General features: G+C 31.9%; 1 protein-coding gene and 1 long non-coding RNA gene across 9 annotated transcripts in view; one reads left to right on the top strand and one right to left on the bottom strand.

The window, feature by feature from the left end:
• The window catches only part of LOC139513418 (coiled-coil domain-containing protein CG32809-like), a 92,377-nt gene that overhangs the window by 44,970 nt on the left and 24,316 nt on the right, over positions 1-23,091 (bottom strand). For 6 of the 8 annotated variants that reach the window (XM_071301866.1, XM_071301869.1, XM_071301867.1 and 3 more), the window contains exon 2: positions 11,615-11,871. In XM_071301866.1, coding sequence (XP_071157967.1) covers positions 11,615-11,871 — 257 coding nt within the window. Of the gene's footprint in view, positions 1-9,967; positions 10,104-11,614; positions 11,872-13,787; positions 14,134-23,091 lie in introns of those variants that run through there. The other 2 variants (XM_071301873.1, XM_071301874.1) reach the window with 2 other exon arrangements.
• LOC139513420 (uncharacterized) lies at positions 4,907-9,161 on the top strand. Its single transcript, XR_011662443.1, has 2 exons — positions 4,907-5,069; positions 9,019-9,161. It is a non-coding gene; the product is annotated as an uncharacterized lncRNA (long non-coding RNA).

Below are 23,091 nucleotides of genomic sequence, written 5' to 3'. Positions count from 1 at the left end.
CTTGGTTAATTTTTCAAATGACCATTATGATTACATATGAATCAATATTTACATTCTTTAATCCATATAATGGATCAATAGATATGTCCATTCATTGGTCAGTTTTGACCTAGCCAGCTGTACCATTTATTGCCCACATTGTAAATAAACAATTAAAAGATGTACATTATATCTGTTTATCATGTTTATACACAGTTCAGTCCACAGGCTTTAAATCTGCACCTGAATTTCTACAGGAAGGTTAAAGAGAGAGAGGGTATTTGAAACAACAAAAAAGTTATTCAGCAATCTAGAGACCAATTACTTCTGCTCAGAGTCTTCTTTGGAGGTTATTTAATACAAAAAGTCAGTGTAAACACAATGACATCTGATTTGGATAGTGCCATGGCCATGGATCCTAAATGTACTTTTCCTACTTTTTATCGAGGATATACAAATCAAGTAGAATCTCAAATATAACACAAGTATTTGAAAAATCAAAAAACAGAATTATCTACCTTAAAAGTAATTCAAATATTTTGTAAAAAAAATTAAAACTCCTAATAAAAAATCTAATCTGTCAAGATTTTTTAAATTTTGAAAATCAATGCATTAATTCTAGCCTCACATGGCATCCATTTGTTGCAAACTGATTAAGGATGGGGGATGAACAGTGTTAAGGATGGGAAATGAATGGCTCATTTAATTATTCATTATAAAGCTGACTTGTTATGTAACATAGTTAATTGTTCTACTCGAAAATTGCCATCTGAATTATTTAACCATATCACCTTTTAAATGAAAAACTGATAACAAAAAATCAGGAATGGAAATCTAATAGACAGTGACTTTTACTATTGAGTGTGCAAAAACTTCACCAGGGATGCACTCTGAAATACAATTTTAAATTTCTGGCCTAATTAACTTTTGAATTTTTGCTCTTATTATAATAACCATGTAAAGATTCTCAACATTGCAAGCATTTATAACCAATTACTATGTTTAACTAGGAACCAAATTTTCATGTTTGAACAATTCATTCTAAATAGCCATGTATGCGACCTGCACTTTTGGCAAAATAAATGTACTTTTAAACAAAAAAGATATTCAGACCATTACAAATGAGATATTAAAGATAATTTACCTTTCTAATCATACATCTTTGGTCTGTTGACAATAAAAAAAGGTTTGCTACCTAATTCCCAGTAAACTAGCTATATTTAGCATCAGATATTGATTTTCTTCAGTGGGTTCCATCAAACAAGATCAATGTTTTTTGTAATGTGGAGGAATTTCATTAAGGAAACTGATCAAGTTTCTTTTCAAATTTAGTTAATGTCTTTTTGATGCCAGGGGACAAATATGTGATTGAAGCAAATGTCATCTGAAATATTTATCCCATGGTGTATTTTTTTTCTTTCAATATACACATAGTACTCGATCAAGTCAAAATATCTTAACACAGAGAAAAAGACATTTATAGAATAGATTTTGTTTTATCAAATGTCCCTTTCCTGAGCCTCAAATTCATGCAAGAATAAATGAAAACTGTGTCATAATAATGGGATTTTTTTGCTCAGAATGACTCAGCAACAAATGTGTTTCCTCTTCTATGTTTTGTGGACAAATTCAGATGGAATTGATACTAAAAATTGAATTTGAAGGACAATTCCAAAGTCCTCATTTCAAGTATATTATCCTATTGGAAACTTAAATTATGCTTTGTTATACAACTGTTAAATTAAATACTTATTTAATTGCATGCTTTGTGAACATTTCCTTAATTTTGAGTCTCAAATATGCAATCTTTGCTGCAAAATAAACCTATTGAAAATCTGTGTAATGGCCCGAGAACACAGTTATTTCATAGTGCATTTCTTTTAGACAATAAATTCAAATTTAAAAAATCGCACCTGCTCTTTCTCAAAAAGATTTTTACACTGTAGTGTATGTACTACCACGGAGACAAATAATATCAAAATTATAGAAACTTCTACCAGCTCTAACTCAAAATATTGACAATTCTGTATTAAGGGGGTGTAAAATTCAGTTTGACAGCTTCAGACGTGATAAAATTTGACCTTTTTGAACTGGACCAAATCATTACTTCACATAAAGATTCAGTACACAAATTTTTTTAACATGTAATAACATCCCCCTACTTAATATTTCATTCATTTAATATCAAGAAATAAATTGGGAAAGTGTATCAATTAAACATGCAAGTTATACACTGTTTACACTAAGGACTATATTCGTAGACAATGAAAACCAAAGGATGATAACTGTGTCCTTGGACCTATTTCAGTTATTTCGTAGTGAATTTCTTTTAGACAATAAATTCAAATTTAAAAAATCGCACCTGCTCTTTCTCAAAAAGATTTTTACAGTGTAGTGTACTACCACAGAGACAAATAATATCAAAATTATAGAAACTTCTACCAGCTCTAACTCAAAATATTGATAATTCTGTGTTAAGGGGGTGTAAAATTCAGTTTGACAGCTTCAGACGTGATAAAATTTGACCTTTTTGAACTGGACCAAATCACTACTTAGCATAAAGATTCAGCACCCAAATTTTTTAAAGATTTTATTACATCCTCCTACTTAATATTTCATGCATTTAATATCAAGAAATAAATTGGGAAAGTGTATCAAATAAAACATGCAAGTTATACACTGTTTACACTAGGGACTAATATTCGTAGACAACGAAAACCAAAGGACGATAACTGTGTCCTTGGACCTAATAGTGCATTTATCATGCCTTTGGATTATCATAACAGAGTTCTATGTACTGTCTGCACAGCACTCAAAAGCTAGGTATATAATACTGGTCCTGGTCTCGGGGTAATACTGAAACATGTATTCAAGAAACAGGGAAAAAGCATAAAATTTGTAAAAATATCTTACAGTAAAACTTACATAAATTGAAGCACTGGCGAAATGCAGCCATTCATAAGAGAACATTATAACATTCTAATTCCTACTAAAACAATTAACAACAAGGGAAACTGCGAGCTACTGCTCACTGATGATACCCCCGCCGCAAGTGGATAATATTAATAGTGTAAAAATATGCAAGTGTTCGGTAAACAGGAAGTTGTCGAGTGATGAATCTGAAAACGCATCACACGGTATAGCTGACTTATAAAAATCCTGAAACCAAATTTCAGAAATCCTTGTATTGTAGTTCCTGAGAAAAATGTGACGAAAATTTTTAACTTGGTTATCATGTGTAAAATCATACAAGTGTTCGGTAAACAGGAAGTTGTCGAGTGATGAATCTGAAAACGCATCGCACAGTATAGCTGACTTATATAAATCCTGAAACCAAATTTCAGAAATCCTTGTATTGTAGTTCCTGAGAAAAATGTGACGAAAATTTTCAACTTGGCTATCATGTGTAAAATCATACAAGTGTTCGGTAAACAGGAAGTTGTCGAGTGATGAATCTGAAAACGCATCACACGGTATAGCTGACTTATATAAATCCTGAAACCAAATTTCAGAAATCCTTGTATTGTAGTTCCTGAGAAAAATGTGACGAAAATTTTCAACTTGGCTATCATGTGTAAAATCAGACAAGTGTTCAGTAAACAGGAAGTTGTCAAGTGATGAATCTGAAAACGCATCACACGGTATGGCTGACATATATAAATGTTGATACCAAATTACAGAAAGGGTGGATGTGTAGTTCCTGAGAAAAATGTGACGAAAGTTTCATGGGACGGACGGACTGACTGACGGACGGACTGATGGACGGACTGACGGACGGACTGACAGACAGAGGTAAAACAGTATACCCCCCCCCCCCCTTTTTTAAAGCGGGGGTATAATTAAAGCGGGGGTATAAAAAGACGTTCCTTAATACTGGTCCTGAAATAAGCCCAAAATATCTTGTTTTAGATATCTGCTAAATATATGAATTATTTGATGCGACAATGAACTCTTACATTGAGGACACTGTCAACTGGAATCTGAGAACTTAATCTGAACAAGATCAGCAGAAACTGGAGATTTACCTAATCCAACACTTTAACCTTACACCAGGGTAGTGACATTGATGTCAAGGTGCATATAAAATGTCTGGCTAGACCATTGGGCTAGACACATTCTTTTTAAAACAAATCAACAAGGAAAAATAGCTGTACTTTTGAAGTTACTTGTACAGACTTAACCAGTGTCCACTGAAACCTGAAAATTAGGTCAAAAGTCCAAGACCATATGACACACAAATCAGTCAAATCAAAGCCCAATCAAATACAATTATAAAATACTTTTTCCTGTGTTAGTATTCAGTGATTCTAATGTTCTAACTCTTGAAGTCAAAGATAAAATGTCCACATTATGACAGTCAATGTCTGTTGAAATATTTAGATACATGCTGCAATTTGTCTATAATTTTATGTCTTCCAGCTTGAAATTTTTCAAAACCTATTCATCTTAAATCATTGCAAAAACATTAAATATTCATGTTTATAAAATATAACAAATGGGAGTCAAAGTATCTTAGAAAATAGTGTGTATGTTTATGATGTAAACTTCTAAGACTATAATTCAAACAAAAAATCAATAACTACACAGGTAAGCTTAAAATAAATCACCTCTTTTTTCTGTACAAATAAATATCAATTAATATGCATATCAACAATTGTAAAGAAAACTGCCAATATTGTTGAACCATAAATCTGCATGTAAACTCAGCAAATCACAACTTTGAAGATAAGCCATCAGCCATAGTCATAATGAATCTTTTCCCATTCACAGAAATCCAATATTTAATCAGAATTAGAATTATATAACACACAACACTTTCATTTTAAGGTCAATAAACATGAAGATTGCAGAAAGATATCCTCATAAGATCCCGACTGTCATTGGTCAATATCAATATTGCACACAAATAAAAACAAAATATTCTTATTCCAGGCACAACTACCAGCTAACCTTGAAAAATACAGTTTTCCACTTAATTAGGATTGGTGTTTTGTATACTGATAATGGAATAGTGGTCAGATGTCATTTTCTGCTGGAAAGGATGGAGAAATAAACCTGACAGGTGATGATGGTCTGTTCCAGATCATCAGGTTTGCAGATCAATAAGTCACACTGTTTTAGATATATCTTGGATTAACATTGTGAAATCATTTTGTATAGGTAGAAGGACCTACATACATTGATGATTTTTTTAATAAACACTAATACTTTCATAGTACATAATTATCTGGACATTATTTAAAGCTGGGGTGCTTGTCACAATGCAAATGTTGGGTTATTTCTCACTTGTTTTTAATCTTGATAGTATACAATCTCCATGGAAATAAGATGTGATAATGCTAAAATTATTTATACATATGCAGTACAAATCATAGGTGCTTGAGGACAGGATCCTGCTATGAGCCCCCATAGTCCGTCCCCCTTATTATCATAAATCTCAGACTTTTTTAATATATATCACTTATTTGTACCATATATATACTAATATTATTAATTCGTATATTTTAACAAATTTGATTCGTTTAGAGATAGTCACATGTTAAACTATATTTTTGAAGGTAGAGAGAAAATGGCGGATAGCAAAAAGCATATTGACCGGCAAAAAGCATATTGCACGGTTATTTTTAGAATATTTAAAAACCGACTTACTTTGTGACGTCATGTAATGAATTTCAGGATATTAAACATTTTGAAACAAATGATATCTGTGATCGATTATTTGACGAAAAAAATCTTCAAATACATAAGATGTCAAACAAACAAAAAAATAAAAATAAATAACAACTAATATGTTGTTATTGTCAAGGAGACAATATGATATCTTTCAAACAAAATCAAATGACGATTTTGATTCAAATATGTATAATGGTCTGAAATTAATAATATAACAAATATAGCCTTTGTATGAGGTCAATACAGGATATATCGACCTAAAGAAGTATATCGACCTCGGACTTCGTCCTCAGTCAATATACTTCTTTCAGGTCAATATATCCTTGTATCGACCGCATAAAAAGGCTATATTTGTATAATATACCAATATTTTACTCTAAATATGCATTACTGTTACGATACTGTTGTCAGGTCATTAAAGATTGCATATTTTGGCTTTAACATTGATTCACTGATAGGGTCTTTGCATCGGAACTAAACACATTTATTTCTAAAAAAACAGTTGTTGGCATGACACGGGTTATGTTCTTCTCATATATTTTATGATAGTATGATACTAAACCCCTAACGGGAGGGATTGTACCTGATATTCATATGATGAAGACATAATCTTTCAATCAGTTTAATTGAGGTCTGGAGCTGGCATGTCAGTTAACTGCTAGTAGTCTGTTGTTATTTATGTATTATTGTCATTTTATTTATTTTCTTTTGTTACATCTTTTGACATCAGACTCGGACTTCTCTTGAACTGAATTTTAATGTGCGTATTGTTATTGTTTTACTTTTCTACATTGGCTAGAGGTATAGGGGGAGGGTTGAGATCTCATAAACATGTTTAACCCCCCCGCAATTTTGCGCCTGTCCCAAGTCAGGAGCCTCTGGCCTTTGTTAGTCTTGTATGATTTTAAATTTTAGTTTCTTGTGTATAATTCGGAGTTTAGTATGACGTCCATTATCACTGTACTATTATGCATATTTTAGGGGCCAGCTGAAGGACACCTACGGGTGCGGGAATGCTCGCTACATTGAAGACCCATTGGTTGCCTTCGGCTGTTGTTTGCTCTATGGTCGGGTGGTTGTCGCTTTGACATATTCACCATTTCCTTTCTCAATTTTATGTTTATTGTCAACGTGAATCTCGACTATAGAGCGATAGTCGAGATTCACGTTGATAGTAAACATGCATATTTAGAGTAAAAATATGGTATATTAGTATATAATTATATGGTACAAATAAGTGATATATATTTTAAAATCTGAGATTTATGATAATAAGGGGGACGGACTATGGGAGCTCATAGCAGGATCCTGTCCTCAAGCACCTATGGTACAAATGTCATAGACTCACCAAAAAATGTTGAAAAAAAACTCCAAAAAAGTTATATATGTCTACTGTAAGTTTCAACTCACATGTTTATAAATCCTTGAGCATTTGAAAAATTGCTAATTTTTGTCTTTTAAAGCTGATCATTTTGCTGTAAAATATAGTTTCTGTCCATCTATACCATCTATGAGGGGGGGACAGGGGGGTACCCTTCTCCCTTCTCCCTTCTCCCACCCCTCTTCTCCTTTCTCCTACCCCAGTTCTCCTTTCTCCCATTGGAATAAAACATCTCCTTTTGGGATATTTTTTCTTGAAATATTAGAAATTTTTTAAAAGGAGAGATATTTTATTTTTTCTCCTTTCTCCCAGCCTTCCTCTCCTTTCTCATACCCCCTTTCTCCTTTCTCCTTTCGCCTACCCCCTTTCTCCCTGTCTCCCTTACCCCTGTCCTCTCCCTCATCTATAATAGTTTCAAAATTCTAGGCAAATATTGTCAAATACATTTTTAGTATGAAGATCTTGTATTGCTGGTCACTATTTTCTGTCTATAATTTTATAATTTAAGTCTTTCTATTATAGACTTCTAGATAATTGAAGTAAATAAGAAAAGAAATCATTTGATGGAAATAACTGATATATTATAGTAGTGAAATGATTGGCCAGTTCACATTAGGGTTAGACATATTTATAAATCTGTTAGTACTAATCACATTTGAAAAATGTTGGTTGACAGATTTCAGGATATGTGTAAATTGGGGCCATTGTTTCTATATTATATGAACACTTAAAGTGTTCATGATATCATACATAAATAAAACTATAATAGATAGAGAGATGCATATATGTTTCAATTTCTTCAAACTCTAGATTTATCTTCCATATTCCAATGGTGTAAATTTTAAAATGTATTAACAAAGTCTTTATTATTATTATTACATTAATTGATCTAACACTTACTTAAAACCTTGAAAAAGGTATCTTAATTCATTGTACAAACTTCTTATAAAAAATACAATCTGATTTGTCATATTTTATTAAATATTCGGTCTAAAGAAATTCAGGGGAGATAACCAACCTGACCATTCATGACAAAGACATACCATTTGGTTATAAACATTTAACAGGCATTTATTTCATCACAAGACAATTAACCATCATATCTAGGGGATTGGGTAAATTGAGCTATGTGTGCAATTACACTGTCCCCTATCTGGGATCTTACCATAGGTACTTTGGAACAGGAAGATTGTTTTAACCCTCCCCCTTTTTCCAAAATTCTTTTACTTGCAATTATTTTTTAATTTGTCTGTGTGTTACATTCAAAAAATTAACATGTATTTACTATTTACTATCAATTCCTAGTTGACTGTCCACAACAATCACTCAGATTATATACTCTATATATGAAAAGTAAGATGAGCTATTCACAAGAGACCAAATGACAAAGACATTTACAGCCATAAGTCACTGTACAGCCTTCAACAATGAACAAAGCCCATACTGCATAGTCAGCCATAAAAGGCCAAGATATGACAAATGTAAAACAATTCAAACAAGAAAACTAATGGCCTAATTAATGTACAAAAAAATGAATTAAAAACATATATGACTAACTCAGCAACAAATAACAACCATTGAATTACAGGCTCCTGACTATTGGAACAGACAAAACCTATAATCTATATACACATATATATAAATATCATCACTCAAACTTTTGTTTGTAAAGCTAGCATCAAAAACACTTTCATGGTGAAGAATGGAAACAGATACATTTTTTTTTTGGTGTTTCCTCACTTATTGATGGAAGGACTAATCATATTTTGATTCAAGATAGCACGAAACACAATGAGCCACATTTGATCAAAAACATTTATATATGTTTTATAGTACAAATGTATACATAATAAGACTGAAAACAACTTATTATTTGATACTTCCTGTGATTTCATTTTCTATATAAGAATGTAACTTTTCAATTTGTAATAGGTACTTTTTTATACTATTGATGAAGAACTTTATATTCTATTATTTCCCTTTAGGTGGTACTTGTTACAAGAGAAGAAGGGAACACAAAGTGACATGCTAACTTCTACATCAGTTAAATATGTTTTCTTTAGTAGCCTATATTATCTTAGATGTATTCATAATATTATTCATGCTATTACAAACAATTACAAAATGATGTAACACTATTACTTGCTACTATTTTACATCAGTGAGATCAACTACCCAAAGATAATTACAATACTACCTGTTTTAATTAAATATACTGGTACATAACATTTATAACTGACACCATTAGACAATGATGCAACAGTAATGTATATCATACCAATACAGTTCCAATTAAAAAGTAATTACAGCCCCAACTTCTGTTATCAAAACCTATTTAACTAGAAACTGAGTAGGAACATATCACCTTTATACTCTACAGACTGTTTAATTCTATCATGTCTATAACTTATAGATACTAACTTGATAAATCTTGGCTGGAAGTATGCACCAAAATAATTACAAAACTTTGAAATGGGGCAAGTGTATACAAAAACAAGGATTCCACAACATATACTAGTCTAATATCAATTGATATTCTAGGTAGTCAAAATAGATTATATATACTTGTTTCTCATTCCAAGTAAAAGATCCATTGACCCCCCCCCCCCCCCCCCCCCCAAAACACACACACACACACCTTTTTCCTAGCTAAGGGTGTGAGATCCAAACACCCATGTTCAAAATTTTATGCTTATGGTTTATCACCACAATGAACATGGTAAGGAAATAATTTTTGTCAACATGCAAATTTTGCAAAGCATGTCAAAACGTTTTTTTCTTCTTCAATGACACCATTGTACATACAATAAAATTGAAAATATATTCTTCTGCTATATTATTTGTTATTGAACATTATATTAGCAGACAATTAATTGCAGTTAATAGTATTTCCCAAAACTTAAGAAAATATAAGATGCAAATTGGACAACTTACTGCTTTTAGATTATAATCAATTTGAACATCATAAATCCATGAGACAATATGCTATCTTGTCAAAATGTCAGACAACACACAATATATTCATTAGCAAAATAAATTGTAAAGAAGCCCTTCACAAAACATGTTCAAAGTCAACATGCGGTCACGTAACATTTTTATGTTTACATATATATACATGTATAGTAGAGATAAATGTCTTATTCATGTGTTTGTGTATGATTCTGAAGATCAATAAATTACAAAAGAATGGAGGAGTAATCACTGATGTAAGTGGAGTAAACTGGATAAAGACATGTACGCTGAACAATAAATCAAATCTGTATGCTCAAGAATAAATCAAATAATCTTTCATAAGCGTGGTAAGATACAGACTCATTAAACAGTCATATCTATCTTATATACATACTGTTATTTTACATTACTTCCTCTTCCATATAAAAAGTTTTTACGACTTTTTTGTAAAATGCATCTCCTTCAATCCCTTTGACAAAGTAAAAATTGATAAAAATTTAAATCAGTCCTAGGCATATATTAATTTAAACAATGTTAGACAATTATTGTGCAATAGTATATATATAAAACAGGATATAGGGTAGAGGATATATTAGTATGCTGTTACAGTAAGGATACCCACAGTTATAGTCTATGTAGCTGTACTTAAGTAATCACGAATTGGGGAGTTAACTCACAAATGGTAATGCTAAATAGTCATACTAAATATCATTTTTATAAGTTTGGAAATAGCCCGACAGATTTCAATTGATGGCACTAAGCGAAAACCAGCTAAAATGATATCAAATTCAGTAGAAAGCAAAGTACCAAAGCATGAACAAATTATCTTAAGTTAATAAAGATGACTGTGTCAGACATCATTGAAATATGTGTCAGTCATATATCATATTAGGAGTCATAAAAAATAGAGGTTACAATCTACACTCCATAGTAGGATGTCATTGTAGTTGTAGAATTGTAAACTAATAGTTGTTCTTCTGGAACATATATTCCTTCAATGAGGGATATGCAATATCAGTCTATAATTTTCAATGAAAATTACTCAAAAATGACCTGTACTTGAAAAATTCTACTTCCATTTAATTCTGGCTATGACTGTAGTCCACTGACATCTTACTTTATTTCACTGATCAATGTTGTATCTGTTGTTCAATGTAGAATTAGGTCTAAGCTTCGAAGTAAAAGTCTTAGTAATTAATCAATGTATATATCACTAGGAGATCAATAAAACACACATCTTCATCACAATCAATAAATGATTTCTGTTTGGACACAATATAAATATGTTTAAAGGACACCTGATTGTTACAATACAATGTTACAATAGAAAACATTCAATACATCAACAGCAGGGGAGGAGGGTCAAAATAAATATCACAACTACATAATAATATGCCAACCATTTTAACAGTGTTCTAAAATATTACTATGCTCTTCCATTCCCCTTGGATATTTAATTGTTAACTGGTTTATCTGCACACAACAAATGGAAAATTAAGTTGCTTTAAAACTTTTGATATAAACATACCATTACGACTTTGTTCAATATTGGCATGTATGAAACCTGAAAAATTCAATGGTAAACAATAGTGCAGTACCTGCCACTATGGCACATCTGAGTATACTCACTTCATTACCATTAACATTGACTGGAACATCCTCTGGAGGTCGGAAGGCTGATCCTCCAAGAGTATGTCTCCTAGGCACTTGTTTCTCTGGCTGCTGAACTTTCCTCTGCAGAGAATTAGATCCCGGTGCAGACCTTGGTTGTGACTTACTGCGGACATGAATACCAGTCATAGAAACATCCCAGAAACTATCCAGATCTTCATAATTGTTCCCCTTTACATTCTCAGCACTACCATATATCTTTCTAGCAGTGTAATCTGAAAAATAATTGCGGAATATTGTTGTTGAATATACATTTATTGATACTCAAATCCTTATATCCTTTTTTTATCCCCATCATACTGGCTGACAGCCACCTACATACAGACAGTCAGTAAGGGCTGGTAAACACATGAACTATTGAGATAAAGGCTGACAGCCACCTACATTCAGACAGTCATTAAGGGCTGGTAAACACATGCATTATTGAGATGAAGACAGTAATATAAATAAACATGTGTACTCAGTTTCTAGTTGACTTCATGGTAGAAATGTAACAACATTTTTACCCTCAGAATGTTCTAATCTCTATGGCATTTCCACGTTCAGTGACCGACCTGTGGAATAAATTCATCTTAAATTTCAAGTTAATGTGACAAAAAATGCATTGTAAACTACTCAATCAAAATATTAGGGGTTGACAAATGGCCTGTGAGATCAGACTTTCTGAGGCAAAAACCAGAAAACATAATGCATCCCTTCTACGGTAGATGGGGCATACAAATTATGAATACCACACTTATCTATGACAACTTTAATAAATGTCTTTATGAGTAGTGTTTCAGGTCCAAAGGTTGGTTTGTAAATGTATTTTGAGTAATTCCTTAACCAAGTAACAGCTTGCCCCACTGCCAACTTATCTCCCACCTACCAAACCAAACTTTCAACCATCTCCCAATTGAAGAAAACAATGAGTTCAATTCTGCTGAAACAAGTCCTACAAATATTGCCTCAATAAACAATGGAAAAGTAATTGTATACACTATGTACCCACTAAATTAAACAGTAAAAATTTGACCCACTATTAGCTCATCTCCGTGACCTATCCACATTCAATCAACTCTCCCCATTAAAGAAAACAATGAGTTTAATCCTGCTCATACAAATGAAAATAATTTGTACCTATTATTAAAACAACTTCAAGATTGCCTCACCTATAAAATGAGAAATACATTTTATCACGTCACAAATTTTTACATTGATAAAAACATTGCAATAATTTCTGAATATATAATATTTCAATATTGACCTTTCATATTTTCTTAGTCTTAGATTTGCATTGTACAACATCTACACCAATTCAAAGACTTAATAGTGTAAATTTCAGTTCTGAGACCCCATCCTTTTTATTTTATTGAAGACTTTGTCAACATGCACCAATCCTAATTTTGTTAAATTTAACCACATTCATTTCCTATTGAACAGGATTCAAACAAGTGTTTTAAAACATTAATGCACGTTTCCATTTCTAGAGAACAAAAAGGAGATTTCAATCTTTTGCTTATTTAATCAACCAGAATTCATAAAAAAAGATGAGAAATCCTCAGACAATTTTTATGGCCAATCATTGTTGTCACTAGTTGTCAGCTCTAGTAAGAAGCAAGAAATAAACTGACAGTGAAATTACTGTGTGATAGAAATTTGACATATTTATGAATCAAGACTTGTAATAAATTGTATAATAATGTAACAAACAGACAAAAAGATTGAGTGAAAATACTTCCTAATTTGGGATATTCCTTTTAAAATCAATTAGAATGGCTAGAAAATCTAATTATGCTCCTACTTATATTTACTAAAATATGTGCCGAAAGGGAGTTAACTCATTATCTATATATTTACTTCAAGCAAATATTTAAATATAGTTTAATTAAAATTGAAGAATTAATTACATTGATAAAGATAGGGTGGCATGTTACAGGGGTGGTAAAATTTGTCCAATTTTCTTTTCAATAAAGAGTAAATAGTAGATCAATTACAAAATTATTATAACTATTTAAAAGGTAAACTGTTCCTCTTTCAGGTTAAAAGTATCTGTTTCTTATATTTCATGAATTGTAAGAAGACTATAATATTAACGTAATAGTACTCTAAGTTGATTACATAAGAGTAAATACTATATGAGAATGTTTACCTGTCATCCTAGTTGTGTTTCAAGGTTAACATCTCTTTCCTTGAATGTGAATAACACCTCCAAACTTATATCCACAGAATGGCATACTGATTTTCATAAATAGATTATATTGAAGTATCAAACAGGGGTCATATTATAGGGATATATGTTCTAATCTGGTGACAGACAAAAAGTATCAACACAACTATCAATCCATCAACACCACCAATAACATACTAATTTTGACCGAAATTGACCTTTTCTGCATTTTTGTCAAAGGTCAAAGATAATCCACTAATCCTACTAAAGGTATCACACCTGTAATCACAAGTACACATCATAAACTTTACAATTAAGATTATCTTGCTGATCCTTACACCTGAGGGAAACAACAAACTGTCAATCATCTTACGTCTTGATGACAAATGGGCAGGACAAACTTTTATTTATCTATTTATATATTGATACCAGGAGATTCCCAATGTATAATTATAAAGAACATTAATATTATGATACATAAGTCTGCACCAAGTTTATAAGTGTGATGTGCATACATATTCATGACAAAGGCTTTAGGTAACCTTGCTATACCTGTAAATACAGATGTGCTTGTAAAAAAAATATTAATAATAAGGTAAACTGGAGAGTCTTCAATGGATCATTAAAAACAACTCCATGGAGATGTTAATATCTTAAACAGAGCTACTAAAAAAAATGCACAAATAAGAAACAAATAATTTGAAATCCTATTCTTAAGATTTGACTTTCTCAAGATAATCATTGACATACTTTTACAGAAAACTAAATTGAGATAAAAGTATTTAAAAAGTGAAGCAATATTACCTTTATTATTGTGTAGAGAAGACATAATATATCCATGTGTCTATTACTTACGTTAGGTAATACACAATCTTTTGATGTTTTTCATTGATAGTTCTTACTGAACCATGGACAGATAAATTTGTTTTTTATGAGCCATTTCATAAATGAGGATAACAACAGGGTAAGCCAAATCAACCAAACAAACCTCTTTCATTACAATATTTAATAAACCAAGGGGAATGAATTGTAATTACAAAGATACCTTCTGGTTATATCTACACTCACTAAGGTCAATGAACAATTGATAACTGTATTATTTTTTATCAGTACTTTTCTCGTTTATTTCATTTTTAGAGTGCACTTGCTTTTCATTTTTCTATTTACATCACTTGCTGCCTGCTCATATTCTTTAACAAAAGGTTCATTATAAATTCTTCAGTAAATTTATTGTTTTTATCTCGATTACATAACACTACAGTATTATTATGACAATAATAGGTCAGGTGGAGATAAGCAAGTAAGAATTATATAATCCTCCTCCCAAACTTTATTACCAAACATACCAGAACAGCTGAGTAATGTTTTTCACAAATTTACAACCTTCATCTGTCTTCTAAAACAAAACTACCATTTTACACAAATAATAAGCTATTGTAACCAATCTGAAAGATGCCAAGTTTTAGAGAAAGTTCCTTGAATGGCAAATAAGAAAACCAAAATATATTCATACCAACCGGGCCCAACTCCAACTATTGTGTTAAACATCCAAAAGTTTAGTACAAACAAGAATAGTTTCCATAGGAGATCATGCTCCCGCTATCACATTTTCATGTTCAGTGAACCATGAATGCTTAGTCAAAATTTCAACCAAAACTTTCACTCAAACAGTATTGAAAGAATGACTAACTGAAGGACAGACCGAAAATTATAATTCCCCCTCTACTTTTGTAAATTCTGCTTATTATGAACAAATTTCCATAACACAGATTCTATCGATTGATCGCAATCAATACCATGTAAAATAAGTAATCTGAAATGAAACTAAAAATGAAATTTGTTTCCCATCAATACACATAAAAAATAATAAAAATTTCTGATGGATTATTATATAATAAGACTGCATAAGGGAAGGACATGGTAACCACTAAATGCCTTGTGGCTGGTGCACTCAATGTCTGGGGTGGATCATCAAATTTAACAGATTTCTTGACAACTTGAGTGATCAGATAAATCCTATGAAAATATATTTTTTTTAAAGTAAAGGTATAATTTTGAGGGACAAAAGTGAAATTATAAAAACTAAAGGGGAAGTTTCAGTTAAAAGGGTTAATATTCAAATAACAAGAATGTGTCCCTAGTACATGAATCCCCAATCGCACTATCATTTTCTATGTTCACTGGACCGCAAAAATGGTGTAAAAACTATAATTTGGCATTAAAATTAGAAAGATCATATCATAGTGAACATGTGTACTAATATAAGTTTCAAGTTGATTAGACTTCAACTTCATCAAAAACTACCTCGACCAAAAACTTGAACCCGAAGCGGACAAACGGACGCAAAGACCAGAAAACATAATGCCCATAAATGGGGCATAAAAATGTCGGAATTTCGTTTTTTGAGATTCTGCAACAGCAAATTTTAGTTACTATATAAAATGTGAAGCAGATAAACAATAAGATCTGCGTTTCATCCATGTTACTGCAAACTGGATGTCTTGTTTGTCCTGATCACCAAAAATCAGGTAGGTACATGTAGACTAAAATGTAAGTTTGAGATGTACTTTTGGTTGTTTTTTATATACTCTCTGGTATTTAAGTATAGCTCCTAATTAATTACACTGTATATCAATATTTGATATTGCGCCATATAATAAGTTCACAATTTGATATCTCATAAACCTGTAGAAATAATAGGTAGCAAATATTTTAATGCAAAAACAGGACCCCCAAACTTTTACTCAGACCACCAGATTTGTATTCTTGGTGGTCCTAATATGACCACTAGGCTAAAAAAAAAGATTTCAAGAAATCAATTACATTGTTGCTAAAAAATAAGTTCTTTATGCAGATCACCAATCAAAGTTTCCTGAGGTAATTAAATTATTTATAATGAAGTCAATTAATCTGACTGAGGAATAAGAAATTGATCCTAAAGAACTAAATCTGTGTTTGATTAGCAGGGGAGATAAATATGCATTTTGCAAAAAAATCAGACTTCAATCCATCTTCTTGTGAACAATTATCTGCCTACAGCATGTAAGTGCAGCACATCTGGAAGACAGAAATCTTTCACAAGTCTACCAGGTGTTGTATGAATCACACATTTTTATCTTTACATACTACAGAATCATACAGATAATAATTCCTATCAAAATACCACAGCTATAGACAAATGACAAGAGAACATCCATAAAGACATCAAAGCAGTGTAACGAGAGTGTAACAAGGAGTTAGAAGAAATTATCTATCCCTTTACAGTTATATCCATTAATACAACACATGGACACCTTTTAATGTCCATTGTTAATATTCTGGGACACCTAATTATTATGAAGAAATACAACATTAATATCTGTGAATGAAATACTAAGAATGAATAAAATAGGCTCCTTGGAGCCTAAATGGCCCATTTTATAGAAATATGCCTTATAATTGTATACATCTTAGGAGCTTGACTGTCCCATCTGGGAGTAATATGCCATTATTAAGCTACATAATAAAATATGAAGAGAAAAAATAAATATCTACGAAATTCACTTTGGTCTTCTTCTGACAGACAGTAAAACTCTTGTCTAAGTGGGGGATCAGTTTGGCTGTGTGGATGTATAAATGCATGAAATATTTGCCGCTGGACATAACACAATCAATCAAACAGTTTCTAAACATCTGTAAAATATGTTATAAATAAGTTAGTAGACCAAACATGATGAACTGGTCAAAAATTCCATTATAAACTTAAGTAACTCCCCCTAATTTTGTGCAAAAGGGAAAATACTTCGTAGATCTGTACATTTGCAATCTAGAATGTTTTTTTCTATTACGGTTTTCAAGAAATTACAACCTTCAAGATAACATTAGACAATTTCTAGTACAAACAAGAATGTGTCCAAAGTACACAGATGCCCCACTCGCACTATCATTTTCCATGTTCAATGTTGGGTAAAAAATATAATTAGGCATTAAAATTAGAAAGATAATATCATAGGGAACATGTGTACTAAGTTTCAAGTTGATTGGACTTCAACTTCATCAAAAACTACCTTGACCAAAAACTTTAACCTGAAACTCGCACTTTAATTTTCTATGTTCAGTAGACTGTGAAATTGGGGTCAAAAGTTTAAACCTTGACCAAAAACTTTAACCTGAAGCGGGACAGATGGACGGACGGAAGGACGGACGGACGGACGGACGGACAAACGAATGAATAGATGGACGAACGCACAGACCAGAAAACATAATGCCCCTCTACTATCGTAGGTGGGGCATAAAAATAAATGCTACCTGTTGTCAAAACCTGCCTAATTTTATGATTTGTTTTGTTATCATGTGCAAAAACAATTACAAATAATTTATTATCTATAAATCAGTTTTATTTCTACCAAGTCCTTAATTTCTTATGTAAATGCACAGCAAAATGCCAGTAAACATAATGAAGTAGTGCTTTCCTGGGTAAAAAAATACTTTTCCACCAGTTATAATTTATTTACACAAAGATGTCATTCGATGCTTTATCACTAGGAACGATTCAGTTGCTGAAACATTAAGAACTCCCCCTTCCCCCCCCCCCCCTCCCCCCTACAATTTTAAAAGACAAAATGCCTTATTTTGGTAAACTCGTGTTATTAGGTTGCCCTCTGAGGCTGAAGTTTATGTTTAATAAAAAGTCATTATCAAATGGCTAGATATGAAGAAAAAAAAAATCAAAACACTTGCTTCCAAATCATGGCAGTTATTGAATTAGACTTTATTAGGTCATGGAAAAAAATAAGAACCACAATACATAAATAATCTCCTTGTTATAAGTGTCAAATAAAAAATACCACTTAAAACTCACTTCACAGTCATCTTGACATGGTCATGATAAAAAAAATCTTCTATCTAAATTGGTTTCCATGGAAACATATAACTCTATAATTCTTATGGATTTCCTCCATGTCAGAATGGATTTGGGTGATCTTTACTTTAATCAATGGACATGGTTCTTACAAGCTAATGAGTGCCTTCGCTGGAAAACTGTCATTTTCTGGAGTATGGATTTTTCCCATGTGCATTAATGAAACTGCTCAAAGCATAGATCTACGCTGATGTAAACAAAATAGAACTAAAGAGCAAAATCGTTTTAATAATAGATGTCCTTATAAAGGGAAGAAACTCCTTATAATCACAAGGTCAATAAAGCTAACACAGAACATTAACCAATAAATGTTCTAGTGGAAAAGTCTACATGGCCTAAATTTAAGTTATTTGTTCACACAAAATTGCAGTACCAGTAAGTCAAAATTTGGAGGTACTTATCTTTGAAGTGTTTATGGATCACAGAACAGGAAAAACACAATCACCAGTGGCGGATCCAGAACTTCTTGTAAGGGGGGCCCACTGACTGCCCTAAGGGGGGGCCCGCTCCAGTCACGCTTCAGTGATTCCCTATATAAGCAACCAAATTTTTCCCATGAAAGGGGGGGCCCCCTGGATCCGCCTATGATCACCTCTACTGCTAGTAAGTCCAGATAAAAAAAAATGAGTAACACATAAAATAACAGACAATAGAAAGAAACATTCAATGTGACAAATCATTTAAAACATTTCATATGAACAAAACACATATGATATGATAACCAAAAAGAGTACCAGTATGTTACTTGCTCTACATTTTAGGTCATACTACATTTTATATTGTATGATTACTTGGAAATAAAATAGATTTAATAAGAAGAAAACTATACCTGAACTGAAAACCATTAATTTTGCTACTTTTAATAATTCAGGAACATTGATTCTCTAATAGTAAAAGATCCAATGCTGAAATCTATCTTTGAAGTTTGCAGCTTTTGTCTAAAACGCCACAAGCAAACTGAGCATATCAATTAGAAAGATTTAAAACAGCCACATCTTGATGGTCAGCACACATCAAAGTAAAATCATTAATTGACCAATTTCTTTTTACAGTAAACAAGTTTATTACAAAGTAGACTAATTGCTGTTTCCTTTATGTTCAGGGGCAAATATTTCATGCATATTCAGGGTGTATATATATATACATATTATTGAGAAAGTAACATATGTAAGAAAATACAAACAGGAACAAGTAGAACTGTCAGCTATTGCTTACAAATGGAATGTGATGAAAGTAGAATCTGAAAATGCATCACATGTTATAAATAAAATAGAAAATGGAAACATGAAATGGTCTTAGAGACATCAACCCAACCACTGAGCAGAAAACAGACACTATCCACTAATTGGGACTCTTCACAGTGAGAAAATACTGCATCCACAGGTGGGCTTCAGCTAGCCCTAAATGAAAATGTGTTCCAGCAAAAATAGACATCACACTAAACTCCAAAGTAAATAAATGAACTGAAATAAAAAAACAAACATTCAAAACTAACAAAGGCCAGAGGTTCCTGACTTGGGACAGGTGCAAAAATGCAGAGATCTCAACCATCCCCTATACCTCTAGCCAATGTTGAATAAACAAACAGCAATACACACAGTAAACATAAAGTAAGAAAGAGCATTTACTGACCTGTCAGCTCCTGACCTCAATTAAACAGATTGAAAGATTTGAAAAAAAGCACAATCCCTCCCATAAGGGGTTTAGTAAAGCTTGACATGAAGTATGATTCCCAATTTTAGGATGCTTTGATCTGTTGCTCCTAAGAAAAATGTGTCAAATATTTTATGAGACAAAACGACATACAGAACTTAATCTGTTAATCGCGCTCCCTCCTAATGAGCGTTTAATGAAAAAACATGTAAACAAATATGGATCATATATGCTATCCCAAAATTTGAGGGGATTTAAGGGTCGTGAGAATTAAGCGAACTTTTCTTCTGGTACCTCTTATATATTAATTTATATGTTAGACACAGTTTACATAGAGGTTATAAAATCAATATATACAAGGCAAACTATTTTTGTAGCATTTAAATTCCACTTAATCCCTCTTTTAAGAGAAACCAGGAAACCAAATAAATCTAAATAGTTTGATAATTACAGTACTTACCTGTACAAATTAAATAAATTACAGCATTTATTTACTAATATTGACAAACAGGACTTGATAAACAAACTCATCATTTTCTAGTTGATATCATAGCTGGCATAATTCAAGAAATTATAGAAAAAGGTACCTTTTATTAAACCTGTAGCATCCTGATGTTCAGTGGACCCTGAAATGGGGTCAACACTCTAATTTGGCATTCAAATTAAAAAGATCATAGAATAAGGAATATGTGTACTAAGTGTCAAGTTGATAGGACTTCAACTTCATCAAAAACTACCTTGACCAAAAACTTAAACCTGAAGAGGGACAGACAAACGGATGGTCTTACAAACGAATGGTCTTACAAAAGAATGGACAGATGGACAAATGAACAAACGAGCGCACAAAGTAGAAAACATAATGCCCATAAATTTGGCATAAAAAAGTACAAATAATAAACTGTGTTGACAAAGAGATATGTCTAGCCAAATGTTAAATAAATTGCAACAAATCTGCAAGGTGACACATTGGTTAGCAAATGTGTATCAATAAAAGTATAGTAGTTACAAATAAAATCTTAATTATCTTCAAATAGAAAATCACATGATGAATAATTTGAGCTAAGTTTAAAGATACCGTAAACAAGAGAAAAAACCCAATATCAAGTTGACACAGAGAAATGTCTTGTCTGTAGGCATAAAATTCAGAAAAAGACAATCTGATGGACAGCAACATTGCTAATTAATTCAAAGTTGCTGGACCAACTTGTTGGTACAGCCTCGTACTAGTTAACAAACTGTGATGTACTGAAATCAATGCAACTTAAATGAAATCATTGTCCATTGAAAGCATGGTAAGTAGTTCCTTTCGTACAAACATTAGCAGAAAACATAACAATTGTTGACGCCAGAGCCATCACAGACAAGCCAAAAATGATATGAGGATACACTGACTAGCACAAAATCATTTATACCTAATATTGTATACAATTAGTATTTTATTCATAAATAAAACATTGTATGTTCATTTGATGGAATGACAAATTATTGAAATTTTTACCTTCCAGCTTTAAAATTTGTGTACAAAATACTGCTCAAACAGCAATTTAACAAATAGTTATATTCATAACACTACTATAATATCTCAATAATGTCACTCCAAGTCTTTATTTACATAACAAATTTAGTCTGATCCATTAAATCATTTTGTTTATTATCTTTATCAATATCAAATATTGACACATAAATATCAGTTCAAATACAGGTATAATCCTCAACCAAAGGTGAAATATAATAATTTTCTGTAAGCAATTATGTTACCTTTCCAATGATTTATTTATATCATTTCATAAAAGGTGTTACAATGTGTGTACCTCAAAGGTCAATTAGATAGGCTAACATTATTCTTATAAAAACTCTGTGCAACAATAAAAATTATGAAGGAAGATATTCAAGTGGAAGCCGACAAAACAATGAAACAAAACCAATAATGTTAAACAGTTCAAAACAGAAAACAAACAGCATGCTAAAAAGAAATTAGATATCAATAAATCTAGAAGTGGCTAATAAAATTGAGAATGGAAATGGGGAATGTGTCAAAGAGACAACAACCCAACCAAATAAACCAGATGCTCCGCAGGGCGTAGCTTTATACGACCGCAGAGGTTGAACCCTGAACAGTTGGGGCAAGTATGGACACAACATTCAAGCTGGATTCAGCTCTAAATTTGGATTGTGATTAAATAGTTGACACAGCATAGGTTTCTGACACAGAATGAATGTGTTCTAATGAACTTAAAATTTTTGTTTTCTCTTAGAGCAATTCACTATGCTGTTGAATATTAATCCTCTCAAAATGCTCAAAAAAATGTTTGAAGAAATTTTCTTTTTTATTTATGAAATTTCAAATGAGAAAAATTGAACCCAATTTTTTTAATCACATCCCCCTTTCCCTTATTCCAAAACTAATCTCAATTAAAATTTCTAATGGAGTTTGCAACAATAACTACTCATTTAAATACATCATAACAGGACCAAAAATGAAGAATCTACATACACAGTTAGATTTGGTATATCAAAGAACCCCATTTATTCAATTTTTGGTGAAATCAAACAAAGTTTAATTTTGGACCCCGATTTGGACCAACTTGAAAACTGGGCCAATAATCAAGAATCTAAGTACATTTTTAGATTCAGCATATCAAAGAACCTAACTGATTCATTTTTTGTCAAAATCAAACTAAGTTTAATTTTGGACCCTTTGGACCTTAATGTAGACCAATTAAAAAACGGGAC

This window comes from Mytilus edulis, chromosome 2, assembly GCF_963676685.1.
Source record: "Mytilus edulis chromosome 2, xbMytEdul2.2, whole genome shotgun sequence".
In the NCBI taxonomy this organism is placed as follows: domain Eukaryota; kingdom Metazoa; phylum Mollusca; class Bivalvia; order Mytilida; family Mytilidae; genus Mytilus; species Mytilus edulis.
Note: the sequence above shows the minus strand (reverse complement) of the source record. Positions and strands in the feature narration are given on the sequence as shown.